Source organism: Trachypithecus francoisi, unplaced genomic scaffold, assembly GCF_009764315.1.
Source record: "Trachypithecus francoisi isolate TF-2019V2 unplaced genomic scaffold, Tfra_2.0 Lachesis_group15, whole genome shotgun sequence".
NCBI classification, from domain to species: Eukaryota; Metazoa; Chordata; class Mammalia; order Primates; family Cercopithecidae; genus Trachypithecus; species Trachypithecus francoisi.
Window position 1 is genome coordinate 77582524 of NW_022681460.1, and position 21438 is coordinate 77603961.

The following is a 21438-nucleotide window of genomic DNA, read 5'->3' on the forward strand; positions in this document are numbered from 1 at the left end:
AAATGCTGACACATCTAAATTCTATGACTGTTATGGCTATGACTTTCTCACTCTTAGAATAACTGGGTTTATTAGGAACTACAATTAGACAGTTCTATGCTTGATTTAGATATCTAAATTTTTAATCAAGTATAACAGAACCACTTGAGATGGTGCTTATCACCAAGAAATGGCGCTATGGTAGCCAATTCCATTTGAACACTGATGAATGTAACCAGTGTTGTTTTACTGAACTTCGTGAGACAAACTGCTTTATTTTTACTTTTGCTGTTTCTGAGGCTTAGCAATGTCAGGTACAGCTAGTATAATTACCACAATGCTAAAAGTTTCCACTAAAGAAAAATATGCCTTAAAAAAATTACTATTTCAACTATTACATCTGTACAGCACTTTATTGTCCTCAAAGGTAGTTCACATTCAGCAGGTAAGGTTTACCTCACTGTAGACTTGAGAGAGCAGAAAAAAGAAGAAAAGCTCAAGAATTTTTCCCCCTTTGAAAATTTAACCCTTTAAGAGCCTACATAATTAGCAATCTAATTGCTGCTGGATTTGCCAAATTTAACTCAAAACAATATAAGGGAGATCTAAAGTAACAGAAACCACCAAGAAGAAATAAGAATTTTCTTCCATTAAACTTAATGCTTACCAACCACCATTTAACTTCATTCTTCTCTGCAACTTTTTTCCTTCTGCAGTAAGAACTGTACTTTCCTTAAAATTTCAAAGGAATTTTGCTGACCATAAATTACATCAGTAGAAATCATATCCCAGGTCTTTTATAAGGCTTTAAATAAAATAAAATTTATGCCTCAGACATTTGCATTAGTAAGTAGCAACACAGGCTTTGAATCCACTGGCAGACTCAAGACTTTCTTTACCCAGGTTTCCCCAACTTATCTTGTGTTCTAATGTTTGTGGATTTCAATCCGTTGGTCAAGAATGACATTTGAATTGAAGAGGACAAGGAGATTTAAGGATAAACTATTCTTGATCACAGTATATGAAGTTAGCAAGACGTTCAATGACTGTTTTCTCTTTGCTTATAATGAAGAAGCATATGATCAAGTCTTTTCATTATGAAAATTGTTACAGACCTAGGAAACAAAAACATCTGTAGAATAATCTATTGTCAAAAAAAATCAGATCAAATTTTAAAATTGTATGTTTATTGTGCATACAAAAGAACAGTTGGCAAACTTGGAGACCTCAAACCAAAATGGTTAGAAGTCTGTGCACAGCAGTTACAGCACCATTTATAAAACATAAGGGAGAAAGTATCTTCACCCTCTTTTATAACTGGCTATTACATGTTAACATTCTTTATAAGAAAAGCAGACCAGTTGTCGATTTGTCTACACAGTAGGCACACCCTTATCCTTAGGGGATCCTTTCTAAGACCTTTCCTATACATTCATACCTATGATAAAGTTCATAAATTAAGCACAGTAAAAGATTAACAATGACCAGTAATAACACAGAATAAGTTTATGAGTACACCAGCATTACTCTTGCACTTTGGGGTCATTTTTAGGTAAAATAAAGGTGACCTGAATACAAGCACTGCAATACCGGGACTCATCTAGCAGCCTCTGAAGTGACTAATAGGCATGGGACAGCTACAGCAAGGATCCACTGGACAAAGGGATGATTTGCCTGCTGGACAGGGAGGCACAGGACTTCAGATTTCATGATGCTACTCAGAATGGTGCACAATTTAAACCATGTGAATTGTTTCTGGAATTTTCCATTAAGGTTGACCATGGGTTACTGAAACTGCAGAAAGAAAATGGCAGATAAGGGGGGACTACTGTAGCTATTAAGTTTGATTTTACCAAATCATGCCGACAAGGCCTTGCATTTTGTTTTGTTTGATTAGAACTAGCATTTCAGGGAAATCAGGATGACTTAAGTTTTGGCTATGTGGCTATGGGTGGTTGATCTTGGGGTATATCTAATCTTTAACACTATACCATCTATCCAATAGAATTCCCTAAAACCAGAACAACAATTTTGGACTATTCACATAGAATCAACTTTGTCATACAGAAAGCTTTTATTGCAAAGTGAGTTTACATGTGATACATGACTTGTAAGCAACATAAAAAGTTGGTAGTTTTTATTAGCTGCAGGAGTGACTTTGAAATGGTTATCTGAATAGTGATCAAAAACTCAGAAAGCTTTCTCTTCATCTTTTCTGACCAGACAATCCCACTGCTCAAAAATCCCAATGAAAAATAAAGTGACAAACTAAAGACAGAGTACAATGTTAGTTTCTGGAATTTTATTATTTTTAATACATACATTTCACAAACAGAAACCCTCTAAAACCACACACAATTTCACAACCAAATGTTTCAATTTTATCAACATTCTTTAACTATTTACACTGTCTTTCCTCAACAAAAGTGCAATCCAAGACATCTTGACAAGAAATCTTTACTGACAAGAATTTATTTTTGAGCTGGTTTTAATGGAGCCCGTCCATTTTATTTTCTTTCAATTACCTGGAATATTTAGTGAACAGGACATAAAGATGAACTGGGTTAGGCAGCATCCTATTATGGGAAATAAAACACTAAACAAGAACACTTTCTCCTCACTTCCTTCCCAATCTCCAGTGAAAGTTACTCAACAGCTGCTACCAGGATACAAAACAGAAAAGCAAACTGGAGTTCTTGACCTAGACACAGGAGAACAGACTGTGTATTAAGCATCAGTCTTGCAGGACTAAACAAAAGATTTTAGCAAATTAGTTTTGGTGCTCTAATAAGGTACATATAAGTCTTATCTCTTAGTTTCAGAGTTCAAATACCTAATAAGATTCTTTTTTGATGAGTTAATTTTCCCCCAACATATATGAAAATAACTTTTACTCAGAAAATGAACTTCTTTCACAAAACCTAGAAGTTAAAGGGCATTTGAGGAAAGCTCCTCTGTAACTAGAATAGGAAAATTCACCCAACTCCCCAACTTCATGGCACCATATCTCTTTTAAAGTATAAACCCATTATATCAACTGCTTCAATGTAACAAGAGAATGAAGAGGTGAGATGGCCTGAAGAGAAAACAATCAATCAGAAATTGTACTCTCACTAAACTAAAGCAGATCACTGTATTTGTTCAAGGTATAAAACTCTTAAAAATAAATAATTAAAAAATATTAAGAGTAGACGAAAAAACACTTTGAAATTATTAGTCACGCTTAAGACTGCTTCATTTTACTGAACACTATTCATCAGAAAAACAGAAATTGGATCTCTTGGGTAACTAATATTCTTTTAGTATCCTAACTACAACAAAAATAATAACCTTTTTTGATATATTCCAATTCCAATCAAAGTATTCAGGGCAAGCTTGGGGTATTAAGGTCAGTAGATTTCCAAAATAAGATTTATCTTCATGGTGTTGAATACTCGATTATATTTTATTCCCAAATCAACCAAATTTTCCCTCTAGGCAAGAATTAATCACCTTAAAGGCGAAAGATATTCTCAGATATGCTTCATGCTCTCATTATTTTCTCTACAAGTAACTGAAGACATCCATAGAATCCTTAATTTAGCATTGAAATAATGTCCAAGAGTAAACTTTATCCAATTACAGTAAAACCTCATCCTATTTATTGTTCAGGGGGTAGAAAACCATCTAAAAAGGCAACATGGAACACAGCATACACTACACTGACAGTAGTTCTAAATTCAGGAGCTTGCTGAATGCAATGTATAGGTCAACTGTAAGCTTCAGAAAAACAACATAAAGCAGGTTTCACTATAAAATTTTAGGTGGGTTAAAGATCAGCATCATCAATATTTTACTATTTAAATTCAGAAATAAAATCCAAATGGTATTACGAGGACAAGAGAAACTTAGCACTTTTTGCATCTGGGTACATGAGAGAATCAATAAGGAAATAGTTAATTCACCACTACAGCTTTGTGCATTAAAGACAAGTTTGCAGAAAGCTATGTCTTACAATCCTCCTCCTTTAGTTGCATCAAACACTGTCAGTTCAATGACTTTCTACCTCTTATAGGCATTTTATGCATTTCTTCCCACTGAAAAGTTTTTTTCAGATGATCAAACACTAACCTAGATGCAGCAAACCAAATCATTCAAACTGAAAGATAAAAACTATTAGTCAATAACATTGGTTCTTTAATGCTGCATTGTTTCAAACACAACATCAAATACTTCATATAGAACTGAAACTCGGCCAGGCGCGGTGGCTCACGCCTGTAATCCCAGCACTTTGGGAGGCCGAGGCGGGTGGACCACAAGGTTAGGAGATCTAGACCATCCTAGCTAACATGGCGAAACCCTCTCTCTACTAAAAATACAAAAAATTAGCCGAGGGTGGTGGCATGCGCCTGTAGTCCCAGCTACTCGGGAGGCTGAGGCAGGAGAACTGCTTGAACCTGGGAGGCAGAGGTTGCAGTGAGCCGAGATCGCACTACCACACTCCAGCCTGGGTGACAGACCGAGACTCCATCTCAAAAAAAGAAAAAAGAAAAAAAGAACTGAAACTCACTTGCAGTATTGCCTAAATACTTCTGAAAAGAAAAAACACATAGAAAAAAAAAAGTATAAACCAAATGAATAATATAAAATGTTCACATCAACCCCAAATTTGGCTCTTCATAAAATGATTTTCAGCATTTTTAGCATATATGCACATCATACATGAAATTATGAAATTAACTTTTGAGAAATCATATTCCAATTCTATAAGGGTATGGGATGTCAGTCTATTTAAAGCATTAAAATCTACTGAACCAAAGGCTGTATTTTGGAATGCCCAATGCTCTGACTAATCAAGTTCTATATATATGATCATCTTTTTTCATCAACAGTAAGGTATCATGGGCTTTTTAGAATGGTCTATTTTTCAAACGTACTGCTATGCATTACAATCATTGATTTTCCAAAACATACTTAAAAAAGAAATAGTAAAATTATTTTCTTCATCATCTTTTCATACTTTTTTTCCCCTTCCTTTTAAGGTCAAATCTTTGATTTTGGAAACTCAGAATTGAATGGGTTAAACATGGCCATAAGTAATTTTGAGGACAATAAGTGTGGCAATTATTGGTTCTGAAGCTCACCAGTTAGATTCTGTGGCTGATTTACCTGTGAGAAGAATATGACACCAAATGACACTTCAACAGTGCAACCTGTAATAAATCATCACTGCCCAAATCATGTTATTCATGGGTTCTCCTTAAGAGCTATTTTACCAACTTCAAAGACACAATTCAAATGATTTGAGTTCTGCCTTCCTGCATTATTTCCAAATTCATTTCACATATTCTGTTACAGGTCAGTTTACCTAAACATAATTTGCAACACTAGTATCTTTCATATGTCTTACAATTTGGATATTATTTTCAGCATGAAAAATGAATTGGCAAATTACAATAGCGATAGAAACAGCACTTGTGCCACTTTCAGATCACCTGTCAGTGTGAGTAAACTGCCTGCCCATGTGTGCTGCAGAACACTAGGCTGAGATAGACTAATGCACTATTAGCTCTCCAGGCACAGACTTACATTCACTTGTCACATGTTTTTCCAAAGGCCCAAGGAAGATCTAAAAGAAGGTTTTTAGAAAGTTAACATTTTAGTAAGAGTTTCCTTCCAACCTCTATCAAGCTCTTAGTTTATAACCATAAATTCCTTTCCTAAATTCACCCCATCCTCCCCACCGTCTTAAAGCTGCATCAAAGACTCTTGGTAAGAGTGAACCCCGACCCAAATGCACAGGATTACCTATCTGGGCTCTGGTCAAAACCACAGACTAACACTCGGGAATCAAGACAGGGCAAGGGCAGCCCCTATTTCAGTGGCACACATACAACAAAGTAACTCTCCTTTAAATTAGAAAAGAAATTAATGTCACAGAATGTTTCCCTATAAAAGATATGTAATAAAGTAATAATATCAATAAAATAGCTATTACTAAAGCAAAGCTTTCATCAATAAGCTTCAAGAACTTTGAAGGAGGAAAATGGCTTCACGAAGTGGTAGTCCAGGTTCCCACAGTGTGGACACTGCTGGACGTTGCTATATTCTGAGAAGTACTGCATTCCGATCCTCACGTCGATCACCGGCTTCCCACAGTGCTTACAGTTCAGGCGGGCCTGGGGGAAACAGACACCATCAGCCACAACACCCCTCCGCTACCCAACACTTGTCAAAGCCATCCAAACCAAAATGCTGGGAAACTGACCAAGGGGTTCGTAAAGGATCCCTATTATTACCAAAAACAGGGAAACAGGGTATGCCTGAAAGACTCCCAACTTCTCTCCTGATATGTAGCACTGCTAGTTGTTTCACCTACTTATGAGAAGAAAATTCTAAACTAGTACTGCCTAACTGAAGTTCCCTAACAATCAGAAACCCCTCCCCCTGGATTTTAAGACAGTGGCTGAAGCTGACTTCCCTCACCCAAACCTCCTCGAAATTCTTTGAGATTTCATTTTTCATTCTACTCTATACAAAACTTGCATTTTCTTTGATGTAAAAATAAAATTTCCCAAGATACTCAAGTAAAATTAGCAATCCAGGAAGTGCGGTGCTGGTCTGAGGCTTCTGGAGTTCCCAGCACCCTGCATCTTCACTCATGCCTAGCCTCTCCTTAACAGCACAGTCCTGGAACCTTTCAGCAATGGGTCCAGGACTTAAGTGAATAACCAGAAATTATAAATAAAACCGACTAAATTTAGACTCATTTTAAAAATGTATTAAAAAGTATAATCTCAACTTGTTCTCAAAATACTCCTGGGAGGTAGGTAGTATTAGCTGACTTTTATATAATGCAACTGAGGCACATGTGATAAAGCACCATGCCCAAGACCACACTTAGAAAGCGGCAAGGCTAGAGTGAACCAAAGCAGCCTGCTGATCCTCAACCACTGCAAGAACTACTTTTCTGTAACCTGAGATAAACACTCTTTTAACTATGTAATCTCTCTGATTAAAAGTGTGATTCTGAGCAAACCTGTCTTCACCCTGTTATGCCTTTCTAAGAATCAAGTATTGCTTATTTTTGGCTACATCTTATTGAAGACTTCTCTTGATTCATTAGCAGCGTCTAACACTTGTATCCTCACAGATTTTTTTAAATTAATAGTAATCGAACATATTTTCCATTTCAGTAGGGTGCCAGAAAAGAAAGGTCTGGGCTTCAATCATTTTAAGGAAGAAATACAGTGCATGGTGAATACCAAGAGGCTGGGTGTGGCAGGATGCTGTTCTGTTTTCCTTCCTAAAGACATGGAAATAATCTCATTGCCTTTCAATGGTGTATCAGAAAGAACACCAGAACAGGAGTCACACGGTGCAGTCATGGCTGTGACACAATGTATGTAGACCTGGGTAAAACATCCCAAGTTTGTAGGCCTCCATTGTATGAGGAAATAAGGAGGTTGGTCTAGATCCCAGGTCCTTTCCAGTGCTAATCTTCTGAGTCAACAGGTTCAAACGTTCTTTCGCTTCCTTATTTCTTTTTTTTTTTTTTTTTTGAGACGGAGTCTCGCTCTGTCGCCGAGGCTGGAGTGCAGTGGCCGGATCTCAGCTCACTGCAAGCTCCGCCTCCCGGGTTCCCACCATTCTCCTGCCTCGGCCTCCGGAGTAGCTGGGACTACAGGCGCCCGCCACCTCGCCCGGCTAGATTTTTGTATTTTTTTTTTTTTAGTAGAGATGGGGTTTCCCCGTATTAGCCAGGATGGTCTGGATCTCCTGACCTCGTGATCCGCCCGTCTCGGCCTCCCAAAGTGCTGGGATTACAGGCTTGAGCCACCACGCCCGGCCTATCACTTCCTTATTTCTTTAATTTAAAAAATAATCCTCCACGCTGTGTGTGCAAAGGGGAGCTACTTCCTCTGGTTTCTCATGAGCTGGCATTAAGGCATAATAACTATCATAAAATGCTATAGTGAATAACTACTGATAACAGTAAAGATACTCTCTTTACAAAAATCAAGCCATAATGCTAAAGACATAAAACTATACAGTAACTAATAAAGTATGTATCAGCTATTTGCACTACAAAACCAGGCTGGAACACTTTAGAGCAAAGAAAAATTTCTCTCCTGCCCATGACAGTATCAAGGAATTATATAACAAGCTATTTTCTTCCCCAAGCACTTGGAAATAAAGCAAGATATTTCCAAGGATTTTGTCTCCTGTGATTCCATAGGTTATTTGTGTTTTCACATGTGAATACCTCCCTCTTTTTCTGATGACAGCTAAATTTCAGATGTTCTCATAGCATGAGACAATGCCTCCTTTTAGTAGTGCTTTAAGGATTACAACCTCAAACACCTTACAAGACAGGCAATTCCTAGATAACTGTACTATCCCACAGAAAGAAAACAACAAGAAAATCCTGTCTATTTAAGAAAGTGACTTTCTTCCTTTTAAGTAACTTTTTTTCTATTATAAATTTAGTATAAGCTAATCATACACAATCTTAGAAAATATACTCAAGGAAAAAGAGAACTAAAGGCATCTTTCAGCCTCCTACCTCTGAGACCATCTGGTAACAGGTTAGCAACTCCCTTTTCATGCTCACTTACTTACAAATGCAAGCATATTATTATGCCATTTTATAACCTGTTCTTTTGACCTAATATACTAGAAATGCTTCCCACATAATTATATATTATTCTATACTATCCCTTTTAATGACCGCATAGTATTCCACTAAATGACTACATTACAAGTAGTAACTCAGCCATCATTGCTAGACTGAATTTCTTCTTTATTGCCAGGAGCATCTTCCCTACATTCACTTGGGGACAGAAGCCTAGTATCACCCACTGCTCCCTCAGTGTGTTCAATACCTACCTGACAACATGGAGAGGCAGCCAGGATGTCGTAGGTGTACATAGTGCCCAGCTGGTGCCAGCTGCCATCCCACCGTGACTTACACTTGATGCAGATGATCTTGTGAACCCCTTCCAGGCAGTCCACGCACACCGCATACAGGTGCATGAGTCTCCCTGTGCACAGAAGACACAAGGCTCTGAGTGGCCATCATGGAAATCACGTTTCATCTCCAAGGGGATAAAAAATGTTTCATCTACCAATTATAAGCAAAGATTTTATCTTTTGGATAAATATAAAAAGAAAAATCAATATTTAGTACACAAGCTGTCCTTTCAGGATAATGATGAACTACTAGTTATTGTCAATAAAACATGTATTTTAAGTTCAAGCATATTACAAACTTGGCTTCAATTTGCTTTTCCAAAAGGTGCTGCTGGACTTACATAATGGGTCCATCCAAATTCAAGTAACAAAAGCCACATATACTCAAAACCAGCCTGTACTGTATTTACGCAGGACTTCCTGCTCAAAACTTTATGTTTAGCATATAGAGACTTAACCAATAACATTGGTCTTGTCACAAGCTCTCACCCCCTGACAAGTCCCATCATAAAAATCAAGTCTGTCTTGGGGACTGATAGCCCAGAATTACACCACAACCAAAATTACTATGTTAACTATCCTTGTTCTCAAAATGCTCAGCCATCACCACATCTAATTTAGGAACCAGAATTGTATCTTTCTTGTAATTTTTTAAAAGAAGTTCAACGTCCTATTCACTGAGCTCTTAAAAGTTACAACATGATCCCCCTCCATTATTTGATAACATCTTAATGTTTATAAAGGAAAGATGTCATCCTAGTGTATATGGAAGCATCAGTTTAAATAATTAGGGAAGAGTCAGAATGCCCAGAATCTGCCCAGGCAACATATAACAGCAACATTTCTGCTCTCTGTGTGGGACCCCCAGGGTGCTTCCCCACATAAAAAACTACCATCAGGAGAACACATAATCCTAAGTGGCCTCATATTCAGAATGTGCTGCTCACTGCCATCAGTCAGACTATGGGTCTTCAGGACTCAGTAGTAAGGACCAACCTGCTCCCTACCCGATGGAAAGGTATATATGTTCCATCTACAGTACTTAGGGGGAGCCCTTCATTTGCATTTGCTTGCATGACCCCCTTCCTCCTTCAGTGCAAGGACCATGTCTTATTCAACCTTGTAGACTCAGTGACTATCACAATGTCTGGGATGTGGAAAGCACTTTATAAATGTATGTTGGGTAAATGGATGGGGCATGTTAACAGCCATAGACAGCATAACCTTGGGGGCCTTTATGCCCAAAAGGGGAAGGATGACAAGAACTTCTTGAAATGCCGCCCACCTCTGCTCTATGGCATTGAAAATAAAAGGGTCTCACATGCCACATCTACTCTAGCCTTGGGGCATGTTAAGAAGTCCATTCAAGGATCCAGGAGCCACTGGAAACAACTTCATTTGCACTCTCCATCCTGCTTACTCAATGCAATTCCCAAACATTCACAGGTACAGAGGTCACAGCTAAGAAGGGTAAGGGCAGCCTTAGACACAGAAGTCAGGTGTTGCTAACAATGACCATAATGATGAAGACAGAGTAATTTTTACTAAGAGTTAACCGAGGGTATGGTACTATGCTACCAGCTCCATGTGAATCATTTCATTTAACCCTAACAGCAACATTACAAAATAGGCATTACTGTTGCTCCCACTTCTGAGAGTAGGAAGTGAGGCTTAGAAGCTGAGCAGCTTGCCCAAATTCATGAGATAATTAAGTAGCAAGTCCAGACTGATTCATGTCTCTTGGATCCATAACCTTCAGGTAAACTCACAGGAACACTTGGTCTGGACTCAGTCTAGATTTCTTTCAATTCTACTAAACATTGTCCTGACCACACAGAATTCTGAATTTCTAAACCCTTTGTGAATTTAAACAAAAAGCCGATTCTCTGGAGAACAATCACATGTGGTTCAAGGTGGTAAAGAAGCCCAATAAGAACTTCTTAATTAGATCAATCTTAATAAATTATTAAAGCTAAACAAAACCTATTTTCAGAGGAAAAGAGAGCAAACAAAGTCCAGAGACAGAGTCCGGGGAAGGCAGTGAGAGGTAAAGGGCAGGGTGAGGGAGTAATAATCCAGAGAGGGCCACTGGACACAGCAAGTACTGCAGCATTGTGTCAGCCCTGCACACTATGCAATCCTGTGGCCTGCAGTGTAGTGTGGCCATTCTATTGGAGTTGAAAATGCTTTTAAAAACACGTTTCAGTTCTACTAAACATTGTTCTGACCACAGAGATGCACTTTGGGAGACTGAAATGGGATGATCGTTTGAGGCCAGGAGTTAAGACCAGCCTGGGCAATAATACAGTGAGACCCCATCTCTTAAAAAAAGTTTAAGGCTGGGCACAGTGGCTCATGCCTGTAATCCCAGCACTTTGGGAGGCCAAGGCGGGTGGATCACCAGAGGTCAGGAGTTTAGATCAGCCTGGCCAACATAGTGAAACCCCATCTCTACTAAAAATACAAAAAAATTAGCTGGGCGTGGTGGCAGGTGCCTGTAGTCCCAGCTACTCATGAGGCTGAGGCAGGAGAATCACTTGAACCCAGAGGCAGAGGTTGCAGTGAGCCGAGATCGCAGGATTGCACTCCAGCCTGGGCAACAAAAGCAAAACTCGTCACAAAACAAAACAACAACAACAACAACAACAAAGTTTAAAAAAATTAAATAAGCCAAGTGTGGTGGCTTGAGCCTGTAGTCCTAGCTACTGGAGAAGCTGGGCAGGAGCACTGCTTGAGCTGAGCAGTCCAAGGCTGCAGTAGCTATGATCACTCTGGTGCTTTCCAGCCAGGGTGACAGAGTGAGAGAGAAAAGAGAAAAGAAAAGAGAAAAGAGAGAAGAATAGAAGGAGAGAAGGAGAGAAGGAGAGAGGAGAGAGGAGAGAGGAGAGAGGAGAGAAGAGAGAAGAGAGAAGAGAGAAGAGAAAAGGGAAGGGAAGGGAAGGGAAGGGAAAAGAGAGGAGGGCAGGGGAGGGGAAGGGAGGGGAGGGGAGGAGAGGAAAGGAAAGGAAAGGAAAATGGAAGAATGCATGGTCAGTAATTGGTGATTAAAGACATGATTTACATTTTCTTACTACAAATAAGATGGCATGGATTTCGCAAAGATGTGGCAATAAAAATGCCGACATGTGGTCAAGGGCTCACTTGTGGCAATGATGACTTCTCTGGTAATAATTAAACACCCTGATCTTCAGGTTTTATATCAAATGTTCAACTTCTCAGTATCTTTGTGGTGCACATCTAATGTGGGCATTATCTATTTATGTATGTCTATGTTTTGATGTGTATATACACACACACAAGTACTCAGGCCTAATTTTTACCTCTTTCTTCATCTGGTCCTTGCAAAGTACCCTCAAGATTTGGTCATGGGTTTATCATATCCTCCTTCCTTTTCTTTCTCTTTTCTTCCTATCCAAGAGCTCTTCTACCCTTAGGATTTTAACCGACACTGTTACAAACTCCCCAGTGTTCAACTCAAATGCTTATTTTTAACCGTGTCTGCTAGACATCTCCACACAAAAGTCCCAACATCCCTTCAAACCCAACACTCACGAACCTCATCTTCTGCCCCCAAAACCAGGCCCTTTCCCCACCTTTACCTACCCATCTCCTTTCTCTACTCTTCCACCATTTATCTGGTCTAGAAACAATGTGAATTTTGTTTCTGAATTCACAAGCTGTAATTTTTCTTTAAAATAACCTCTTGACAATATCCCCTCCCTTCCATTCTGTCCACACCTTAGCATTCTTTTATATCCTTGCATCTAGACTACAAAGTCTCAACTCTGTCTGTAGATCCCACCGCTTTCAAACCCCTTTCCTGTCCCTTTCCTCCATGTGACTGCCTGCTTTAAAAAAACATTGAAAACCTGTCCATTCACATTCATAAAGAACATATAGCAAAGCTCTTTATTATGGCTTGAAAGTACTTCTGCAATCTATTCTCTCCCTATCTTACTCCTTTCCCACTCTAGAACACCCTTGGCTCCAACCAGTTCTCTCCCTATCTCCTGATCACAACCTGCCCTTCTTCTTTTTAACCACCCTTCCTTTGCTTGCAGGCACTCCCTCCTCATCAACAAACACCTGACCTGGGTAGACCCTCTGCTTACCAAGATCCAGCCCACCTTTTGACATCAGCGTTCATGCTGCCTCTTTTTATGAACCAAGCCAAAGTAGTCCCTTCCTCTGGAAATTAAAGGATACTTAATGTACATCATATCCAGGTGTGATACAGAACTTGAAGCCTGGTAAGTTACATTTTATAAAAGCATCTTATCCTAAGATTATAAATTGATGACAAGCAAGAACTGATAGTACCCAGAATGTGTGAAATCCGTAAGTTTGATCAACTGATGAATGGATTACATAAAAATAATTTGTCCATCACAGATAGAAAAAGAACACCACTATTCTCATATATGCTGTACCCATATTCATCTTCATAAAAAATGTTTCAAGTTTTACTATGGAGAAATAAAGGTGTTTCCATCCACTTCCCTCTAAAATTACCCCCAAACAGGATAAAAAAACAAAAACACAAACTCCATCATGAAACAATGAAGTTATTTCAACCCTGAATCAAACTATATGAAGTCAGAAAGTGGACTGAGGGATAGTAAATGGTTAAGCTCTGAAACTGGACAAGCACTGGGGAGTTTGTAGGGAGATCATAGGGAGCAATAAATTACAACCAACCATAAATTCTATGCAGCACTTTCCATCAAAAAGCAGAGTATTTCAGCATCATCTGAACCTGGGCTAGACTTAGGACTTATGCTGATGAACAAAATGTGACAGGAGTGATGTTACTCAGTTCCAAGCTTAAGCCTCTAGAGACAGACTCTGCGGCTTCCACTCATATCTCTTGAATGCTATTCTGAGAGCACCATGTGAAAAAGTCCAAGCTAGCCTACTGGAAGATGAAACTACCTGGAACATAAGACAAGCCATTCCGGCTGAGGCCCCCTAAGCCAACCTAATTGTCCTAATCAATCCACCCACAGAATTGTGAGAAGTCATTAAAGTATCCTTTTAAACCACTAAGTTTTGGAATGTTCTGCTTTATAACAAATGCTAAAAGATATAGGGTAAAGTTAGTTACAATTCTCAAAATGAAAGAGACTGCTCTCTGCAATTTTAGCTCCCTTTCCTTGCTCAGAAAAGTAGCACAGGAAATTACATACATGAAACAAGAAGAGCATGCTATTAAAAGGAGCTCTTGGAAATTAAAAATGTAAGAACAGAAAATTTTAAACTCCGTAAAAACACCAAAATAAAAAGTCAAGGAAATTTTCCATAAAGCAGAAAAGAGAGATGAACAGGGCCATGTATACATTTATTATATATCCTTTATTATATATAAAATAAAGGAGTTCTCCACTCCAACAAAAGATAATCTCAGGGGTCTAATATCTGATTAATACAGAGTTTCACAGAATTTTTTAAAAGTGAAAATAGGGTAGAGGAAATTATCAAAGAAATAATACAAAAACAAATTTCTCCAAATGGAAGATGGTAAGTTTATAGAGCCAAAGGGCCAAGAGAGTGCAGAAAGCACAACAAACAGAGAAAACTATGTAAAAGACCAGCATATGGTGAAATTTCAGAACATTAGGGATATATGAAGAAAATCTTAAAACCTTCATGGAGGGGTGGAGATGGAGGCAAAGACAGGAGTAAGAGTAACATCAGACCTCTCAAAATAACGACATTGTAAGATGGGAGACAGTAAAGAAATGTCTTCAAAATTCCGAGGGGAAAATATGTATAACTTACAAGACTACAGCCAGCTAAATAGCAATGGAGAGTGAAGATAAAATCAAGATATTCTCAGATGTTCAAAGTCTCAAATCACCTATTCCCTTTCTCAAAAAGCTCCTGGGGGATGTTTCCTAAAAGCTGAGAGAATAAATCGAGAAAAAATAAAATACTGAGATCTAGGAAATAAGATTTTAAAAAATAGGACAGAAATGAAGGCATTCCTAGAAGGACAGCTATGTGGTACATCAGGTCCTGAGTGCACCAGGACAGGTAGAAGCAGGAGGGTAAGAGTCTCCATGAGGGGTATTTTCAGGGGCAAGATTTTTTTTTCCAAAAAAATCTGACAGGTATGTGGAAATGTTTTTGAAAGATGGTTTGTAAATCTGCTGGAGAGTGAGAACTAGCCAAGGTTATTTAAAAAAAAAAAAACTATGCAAATGAAAATAATCAATTAACCCTAATAAAAACAAAAGGAGTCCTAGAATATATGGTACTATATAATAAGAAAAAACCCCATACTTCTTGGCTCAATATTAAATATATATTCACGTTAGTAAACATTAAGGATTTAACCAAGAATTGTGGTATCTCATCCTGGGAGGAAGGAGGAGGGGATGCACAGTCATCCACCTTCAAAGCCAGTCAATAAACAGATAATATGTAAAACTGGAGAATGAAGACAGCAGTATTTACAATCATGATGTTAAAAACTTGAAGCATAAGCTAAGATTTGAAAATGTTTGTTTGGGTACTGACACAGCAGGGTTGGCGGGAAGGAGACAGGTGGGGATATATCATTTTTACAACAAGCTTTTTAGCACACATTTAAAGTATAAACATGTTATATGTGATGTGTCTCACCTTTATGGAAGTTCAGTAGTTGTACATGAACTGACAGATTTCTTATACTAACCAACCTCATGTTACTCAATTTATGGCTGAAACGTACTAAGTCCTTACATGTCATCCATAGGAATAATAAGCTTCCCCATCGCCCCTCCCTCCATCCACCACCACCACCAGGCTAATGCCTGAGCTTTCAATAATCCTGTTTACCTTTTGCTGCTATCAAGACAGTCTCATCTTTCATAAACTTCAAAATTAATTCAACTAATCTAAAAACACCTTTGGCCCTTTTCTGACCACTGCTTTTCCTCACTGTTATAAGGATCAAAGAGGATGCACGGCTAGTTGGACCCATTAAACAGGTTTACAGTAAGTGACAAATATGCAACAACTCCACTAACTTCCTTCCCCATTATGCAAAACCACATGCCAGCAATCCTCTCTTCAAATTACAGAACACACACACAAAATTATCCACTAGGACAACTGTACTTGGTACTGCGACATCAGAGTAAAAATTCACCGCGTCACTGGGTGAAGCTGAAATATTCAAATGTTACCTAGCACCTGACTAGAACAAAGAAACAACATTGGTGAAAACTAAGCCAAAATAGAGCAATCCGTCTTGTTTGCTGTTTGGTTTTTAACAAACAGAAAGCAGGCAAGGTGAATTAACACCTATACCTTGAAGGTGACAAGGAACATCATATTCGATCTCATCATGTCTCGACGGGCTTAGGAACAGAGTTCCATCCACCAGTGGGAATTGTTCGAACACCGGGAGCGCCCGGTGGCACAGGGCACAGTTTACTACGTTTCTGTGGCTGGCACTGAGCGCGGCCAGAATGAACTTCCTCAAGTCCTCCCCCTGGCCCACTTGGGCATCGTCTTCCATGCGCACGTGGAAAGTGTTCAGCTTATGCCTGGGGATGTGAGTGAGGAGCTCGGAGAGGTCCAGCCGCCGAAGGAACTGCACGGGGGTGTCGAAGTGTCCCCCCCTGTGAACTGACAACCCCGCAGGGCTGTAATCAAAGTGGGCATTTCTGAACACATGGCCCCCGGCCATGGCCTTCTTGTGAGGCTCCAGATGGATGGCGTTCTTTAAGAACTCCCCGAGGTATCTGGAGGAGCGGGGTCCGCTGAAGTGGGCGGGAGAGAGGATGGAGTAGCCCGTGGGTGGGGACTGGCCCGGGGAGCCACCGGGGGAGCGGGCACCGTAGGCCGCGGCACTCACTGCCTTCTCCTGGGAGTTCTGCCGGTCCATGGAATGCCGGCGGGGGAGGTCGTGGCTCGGGCCTTTCTGGGGCTTATTTGGCGGCCTGCACTTTTTTGCCTCCTCCGCCGCCTCACCAGGGGGCCTCCCCGTGTTCTTCTCGGAGCCAGACTTCTTCTTTTTCTCGTCCTGCATCCGCTTCACCTGGTACCAGTCTGTGTCCTTCTTCAAGTGGCCCTGGCCACAGCGGCAGGAGCAGAAGCGGAAGGCCAGGTCGTAGCCCTTCTTTGTCCACATGTTCTGGCGGCATTGCTTCTCGTTCCAGCTGCGCGCACGGCCGATGCAGTTGAACTGGACGAGGATGCTGCTCTCCCACTCGTAGAAGCACTGCAGGTGCATCCAGGTGCTGCAGGGGCAGTGCTCGTTGTTGCACACCACCTTCTGGTAGTCGTCCTTCTCCAGGTCCACCGGCCTCCCGAAGCTGCAGATCAAGGGAGTGGCACATGGGGCTTCTGGGGGGAGAAACAGAGAACAGATTTCAGGTTTTTGGATTAGGGATACTCAACCTGTACTTGCAACAGTATGGTGTAAGGTTTTTCTAATACATGAATATAATGAAAGGCAGTTCCAGGGTTCCTTTAAAGATGAATCACTCCAGTGAACCAAGGAATAATATGATGAAGCTACTTAACCAACCAGTCCGGTGGAATCTCTAAAAAGGGCCTTCAAAGCCCTTCATCCTGACCTTTAGGCTGTCCTGAATACCAGAAAGATGCTGAAACATAGATGAACTCATGCCCATTTCTCGTCTAAGGTGGTCTGACACCTAATGTCAGGGATATTGGATCAAACTAATTTGTTGGTTTAAACAAAATTACAAAGACAGGCTGTGAAGGAAAAAACCAGAATTCTTCCAAAGCTATCAGGACAGGAAGTGGGAATAACATAGTTGTACTCTATCTTAAGTACATGTCCCACACATGGTGCAAATAGCCAAGCCGGTTCCCAGAAAAGACAGAAAGTAAAATCCACTAACCCAATTCTTAAGAAATAAACATGATTCATGGATATGGGAACTCCACTGATTCCTTATAGCTATTCAATGATAACTGAACATCTGAACTTAGAATTTATTTCTAAAATGTCAAAAAGACATGATAGAGTCAGTGAAAAAAAAAAAAACAAGTGGTTGCCACAGGGGGTGGGGGATGAACAAGTGAAACACAGAGGATTTTTAGGGCAGTGAATCTATTCCTGATACTATAATGGCAGATACATGTCATTATACATTTGTCAAAATCCATAGGATGTACAACACCAAAAGGGAACCCTAATATCAATTATGAAATTAAGTGACAATGATGTGTCAATGTAGGTGCATCGATTATAACATATGTACCATTCTGTGTTCACAGAAGGGGAGGCTGGAGGAGGGCAGGAGGTATATGGGAACACTCTATACTTCCAGTTTTTCTGTGAACTTAAATCTGCTCTAAAAAATAAAATGTTTTTTTTTAAATGAGAAATAAAAGGATATGCATGTGTAAGTCCCAGTTCCATGGGACACTAGCTGTGTAAAAGTGAACTGGTTATTTCATCTGTTTAATCTTCAATTTCCTCAACCCTAAATGGGCATAATTATAGTAGCTACCTTATAGAGATTTTCTGAGGATTAAATAAGAAATGCTGTGGCCGGGCGCGGTGGCTCAAGCCTGTAATCCCAGCACTTTGGGAGGCCGAGACGGGCGGATCACGAGGTCAGGAGATCGAGACCATCCTGGCTAACATGGTGAAACCCCGTCTCTACTAAAAAATACAAAAAACTAGCCGGGCAAGGTGGCGGGCGCCTGTAGTCCCAGCTACTTGGGAGGCTGAGGCAGGAGAATGGCGTAAACTCGGGAGGCGGAGCTTGCGGTGAGCTGAGATCCGGCCACTGCACTCCAGCCTGGGCGACAGAGCGAGACTCCATCTCAAAAAATAAATAAATAAATAAGAAATGCTTATAGAGTTTAGCACAGTACCTGGCACATAAAGGATTATTAATGTAGTTGCTGCTGTTCTTGGCATTAACTAACTGTGACACAGCTTGGGATATTTTTATCTATAAAAGAAGCTGTGTAATGAGGTGGCCAGAGGTGGAAAGGGGCTAAGGCAGAGATGGCAAAACTGACCAAATATGGGGCCAAACAGAGAGACTGAGAGTCTCATAGTGCAGGACCAAGGAAGCGTACCTGTTGCCACAGGCCCAAAAGAGTGGCTGCCGGTTGTATGAGCGGGGGCTGGTGAGGCTTACAGGCCGGGATGAGAAGGGTGCTTCAGGGAGTCACACAACTAACAGGCTTTCCCACTTGTGTCTTGGCATTTCTACAATTTTCAATACAATTCATCACTCCCTTACACTCTTGCTTGCATTTCCGTAGTGTTTTATACCATGAAGTTCTTTTGCCTCCTGATCCCCAAAGTAAGTACTCTCCAGGACCAGTGCTCAGCATTTCTCTCCTAATCCTCTAGGCAGAAGCTAAAAACTACATCACCACTTCTTAATGAGGGCACTATTATTAAGTGCCCTCTTCCTGTAATCTGGACAATTCTCTTCCTGTAATGCACTGGACGGCCCAGTCCAGCACACTGCAGGAAGCATCACTGGGCCTGAGCACTCAGTATCTGTAGCCCACCTACCCCACCTTCCCCATCATGATACCCCCAACGTTCGTAACACTTTCGAAGAGCCCCTTTGGGGGGCAATACTACTCTCCCAATTGGGAACCACTGGGCTTGGTCATGAAGCAGTTTAGATTATGTGTATAGATGACAGAAGCTAAAGTCAGACTCCCACCCTCAGAGTTCTGCTCTAGAAAGCTTCCCCGGTGGCAGAGTGGGGCACAGGACTGGCAGTAGGGAGGCCAGAGGGAGGGTGCTGCAGGTTGAGAAATGATGAGTGCCTGTGCTTCAGAAGCAGCATGAGAAGACGCAGAGACAGAGAGAATGCTGATGGACAGCAATGTGGGAGCGGGGCAGGGAGGATGAAGAAGCCTTAGGGCTGCCCTATTTAAGACCCACCGACTTGGAAGTGCCTGTGCACCACGGAGGTGGAGAAGACATGAATTTGACTGGAGTTCAAGACAGCTAGAGCTGTGAATACAGATGTGGAGTCACTCACCCACAGATGAAGGTAAAATCCCTAGGACTAATGAGATGCCCAAGAAAAATGTGAGGAGTGGGCATAGACCAGAGGCTGGGAAAAGAATCCTGGGATGCAAGGACTGGAACCAAGGCTGGAGGAGAAGATTCCCTGCTGTGGTAAGAAATGAACTCAGAATTTACTGAAAAACAAGTCAGGAGAGAATTACGTCCAGGCAGTCAGGGGACAGCGCAGTGGCTCACACCCGTAATCCCAGCACTTTGGGAAGCCGAGGCGGGTGGATCACCTGAGGTCAGGAGCTCGATACCAGCCTGGCCAACATGGTAAAATCCCATCTCTACTAAAAATACAAAAATTAGCTGGGTGTAGTGGCGCACGCCTGTAATCCCAGCTACTCAGGCGGCTGCGGTGGGAGAATCGGGAGACGAAGGTTGTAGTGAGTAGAGACTGCGCCACTGCACTCCAGCCTGAGTGGCACAGTGAGACTCCCTTTCAAAAAAATAAAGAATGGAGAACTGCAAAATGTCCCAGAGCATCAGGTAACATCAGTGCTTCTCCACCTCTGCACTACAGACATTTAGGCTGGATCATTCTCTGTTGTGGGAGCCATCCTGTAAGATGCCTAGCAGCAACCTCACTGTCCATCTCCCAAAAGCCAGCCCCACTCAGTGTCTCCAGGCACTGCCAGGTATCCCCTAGGGGGCAAAATCACCCCTGGTTGAGAACTCACAGGATGCAATAAGCCTGAAAAGTCCCAACCAAAATGAGCAGTGAGCCAGGGCACTGTCTCCTCAGGGATGATAGAGGGCAGGCAGAGGTGGACAGTGAGGTCAAAAGGCAGAAACAGGGAGACTCTAGGAAACTCTTTCCAAATGGTAACTGTAGGGCAGGGAAAGAGCATGGGCAGGGACAGAAGACAGCAGAGGCTGAGCCTTAACCATGTTCATGAGCTCAGGGAATGCAGGCCAAAACCTCAGGACAGCTTAAAGACATACGAGAGGGAACAAACCATGTGACTCCTCTACTCAACAACCTTCCCAACCTTGTCCCTGCACACTGAACCACAGACACAACATTCCACCAAATCAATCAGCAGTGGGTGGTGGCAATGTGGACCCATAAAGCCTGTACAAATATCAGTTCTGTCATATGTTACAATTATCCCCTTCAGGTGTGGGATTCCAGGGCCTTGGTAAAATGGCCCTAAACCAATTTGTCTACCTCTATGTATTAATATTTGATCACCGTGGCTTCCCCTTAATCTTCATTTGTCCAAATCCCATTCAGCCACTGACAGCAATTCACAGTTCAGACTCCGCAACCAGACTGCCTGAGTTGGAATCCAGGCAGGACCATTTATGAGCTGCATGCTCTTGGACAAGTTATTTCTCTTTGTGTCAGTTTCCTCTGTATAAAATATGGAAAACAACAGAATGTACCTTCAATGGTTCAGAAGAATGAAATGAAAAAAACTATACACATGAAGTACTGAGAAAGCACCTGACATCTAGTAAACTTCCTCTCCACTCTTAGTGCTTCAAGG

At 41.0% G+C, this 21438-nt stretch overlaps 1 protein-coding gene across 1 annotated transcript in view; it reads right to left on the reverse strand.

The window, feature by feature from the left end:
- Window positions 1–2259: 2259 nt before the first annotated feature.
- HECA (hdc homolog, cell cycle regulator) overlaps window positions 2260–21438 on the reverse strand; it is a 46051-nt gene continuing 26872 nt past the window's right edge. Inside the window, exons 2-4 of the mRNA XM_033235291.1 lie at window positions 16225–17265; window positions 8848–9002; window positions 2260–6137 (exon numbers count right to left, since the gene is read on the reverse strand). Coding sequence (XP_033091182.1) covers window positions 5973–6137; window positions 8848–9002; window positions 16225–17265 — 1361 coding nt within the window. The 3' untranslated portion in view covers window positions 2260–5972. The remainder of the gene's footprint in view (window positions 6138–8847; window positions 9003–16224; window positions 17266–21438) is intronic.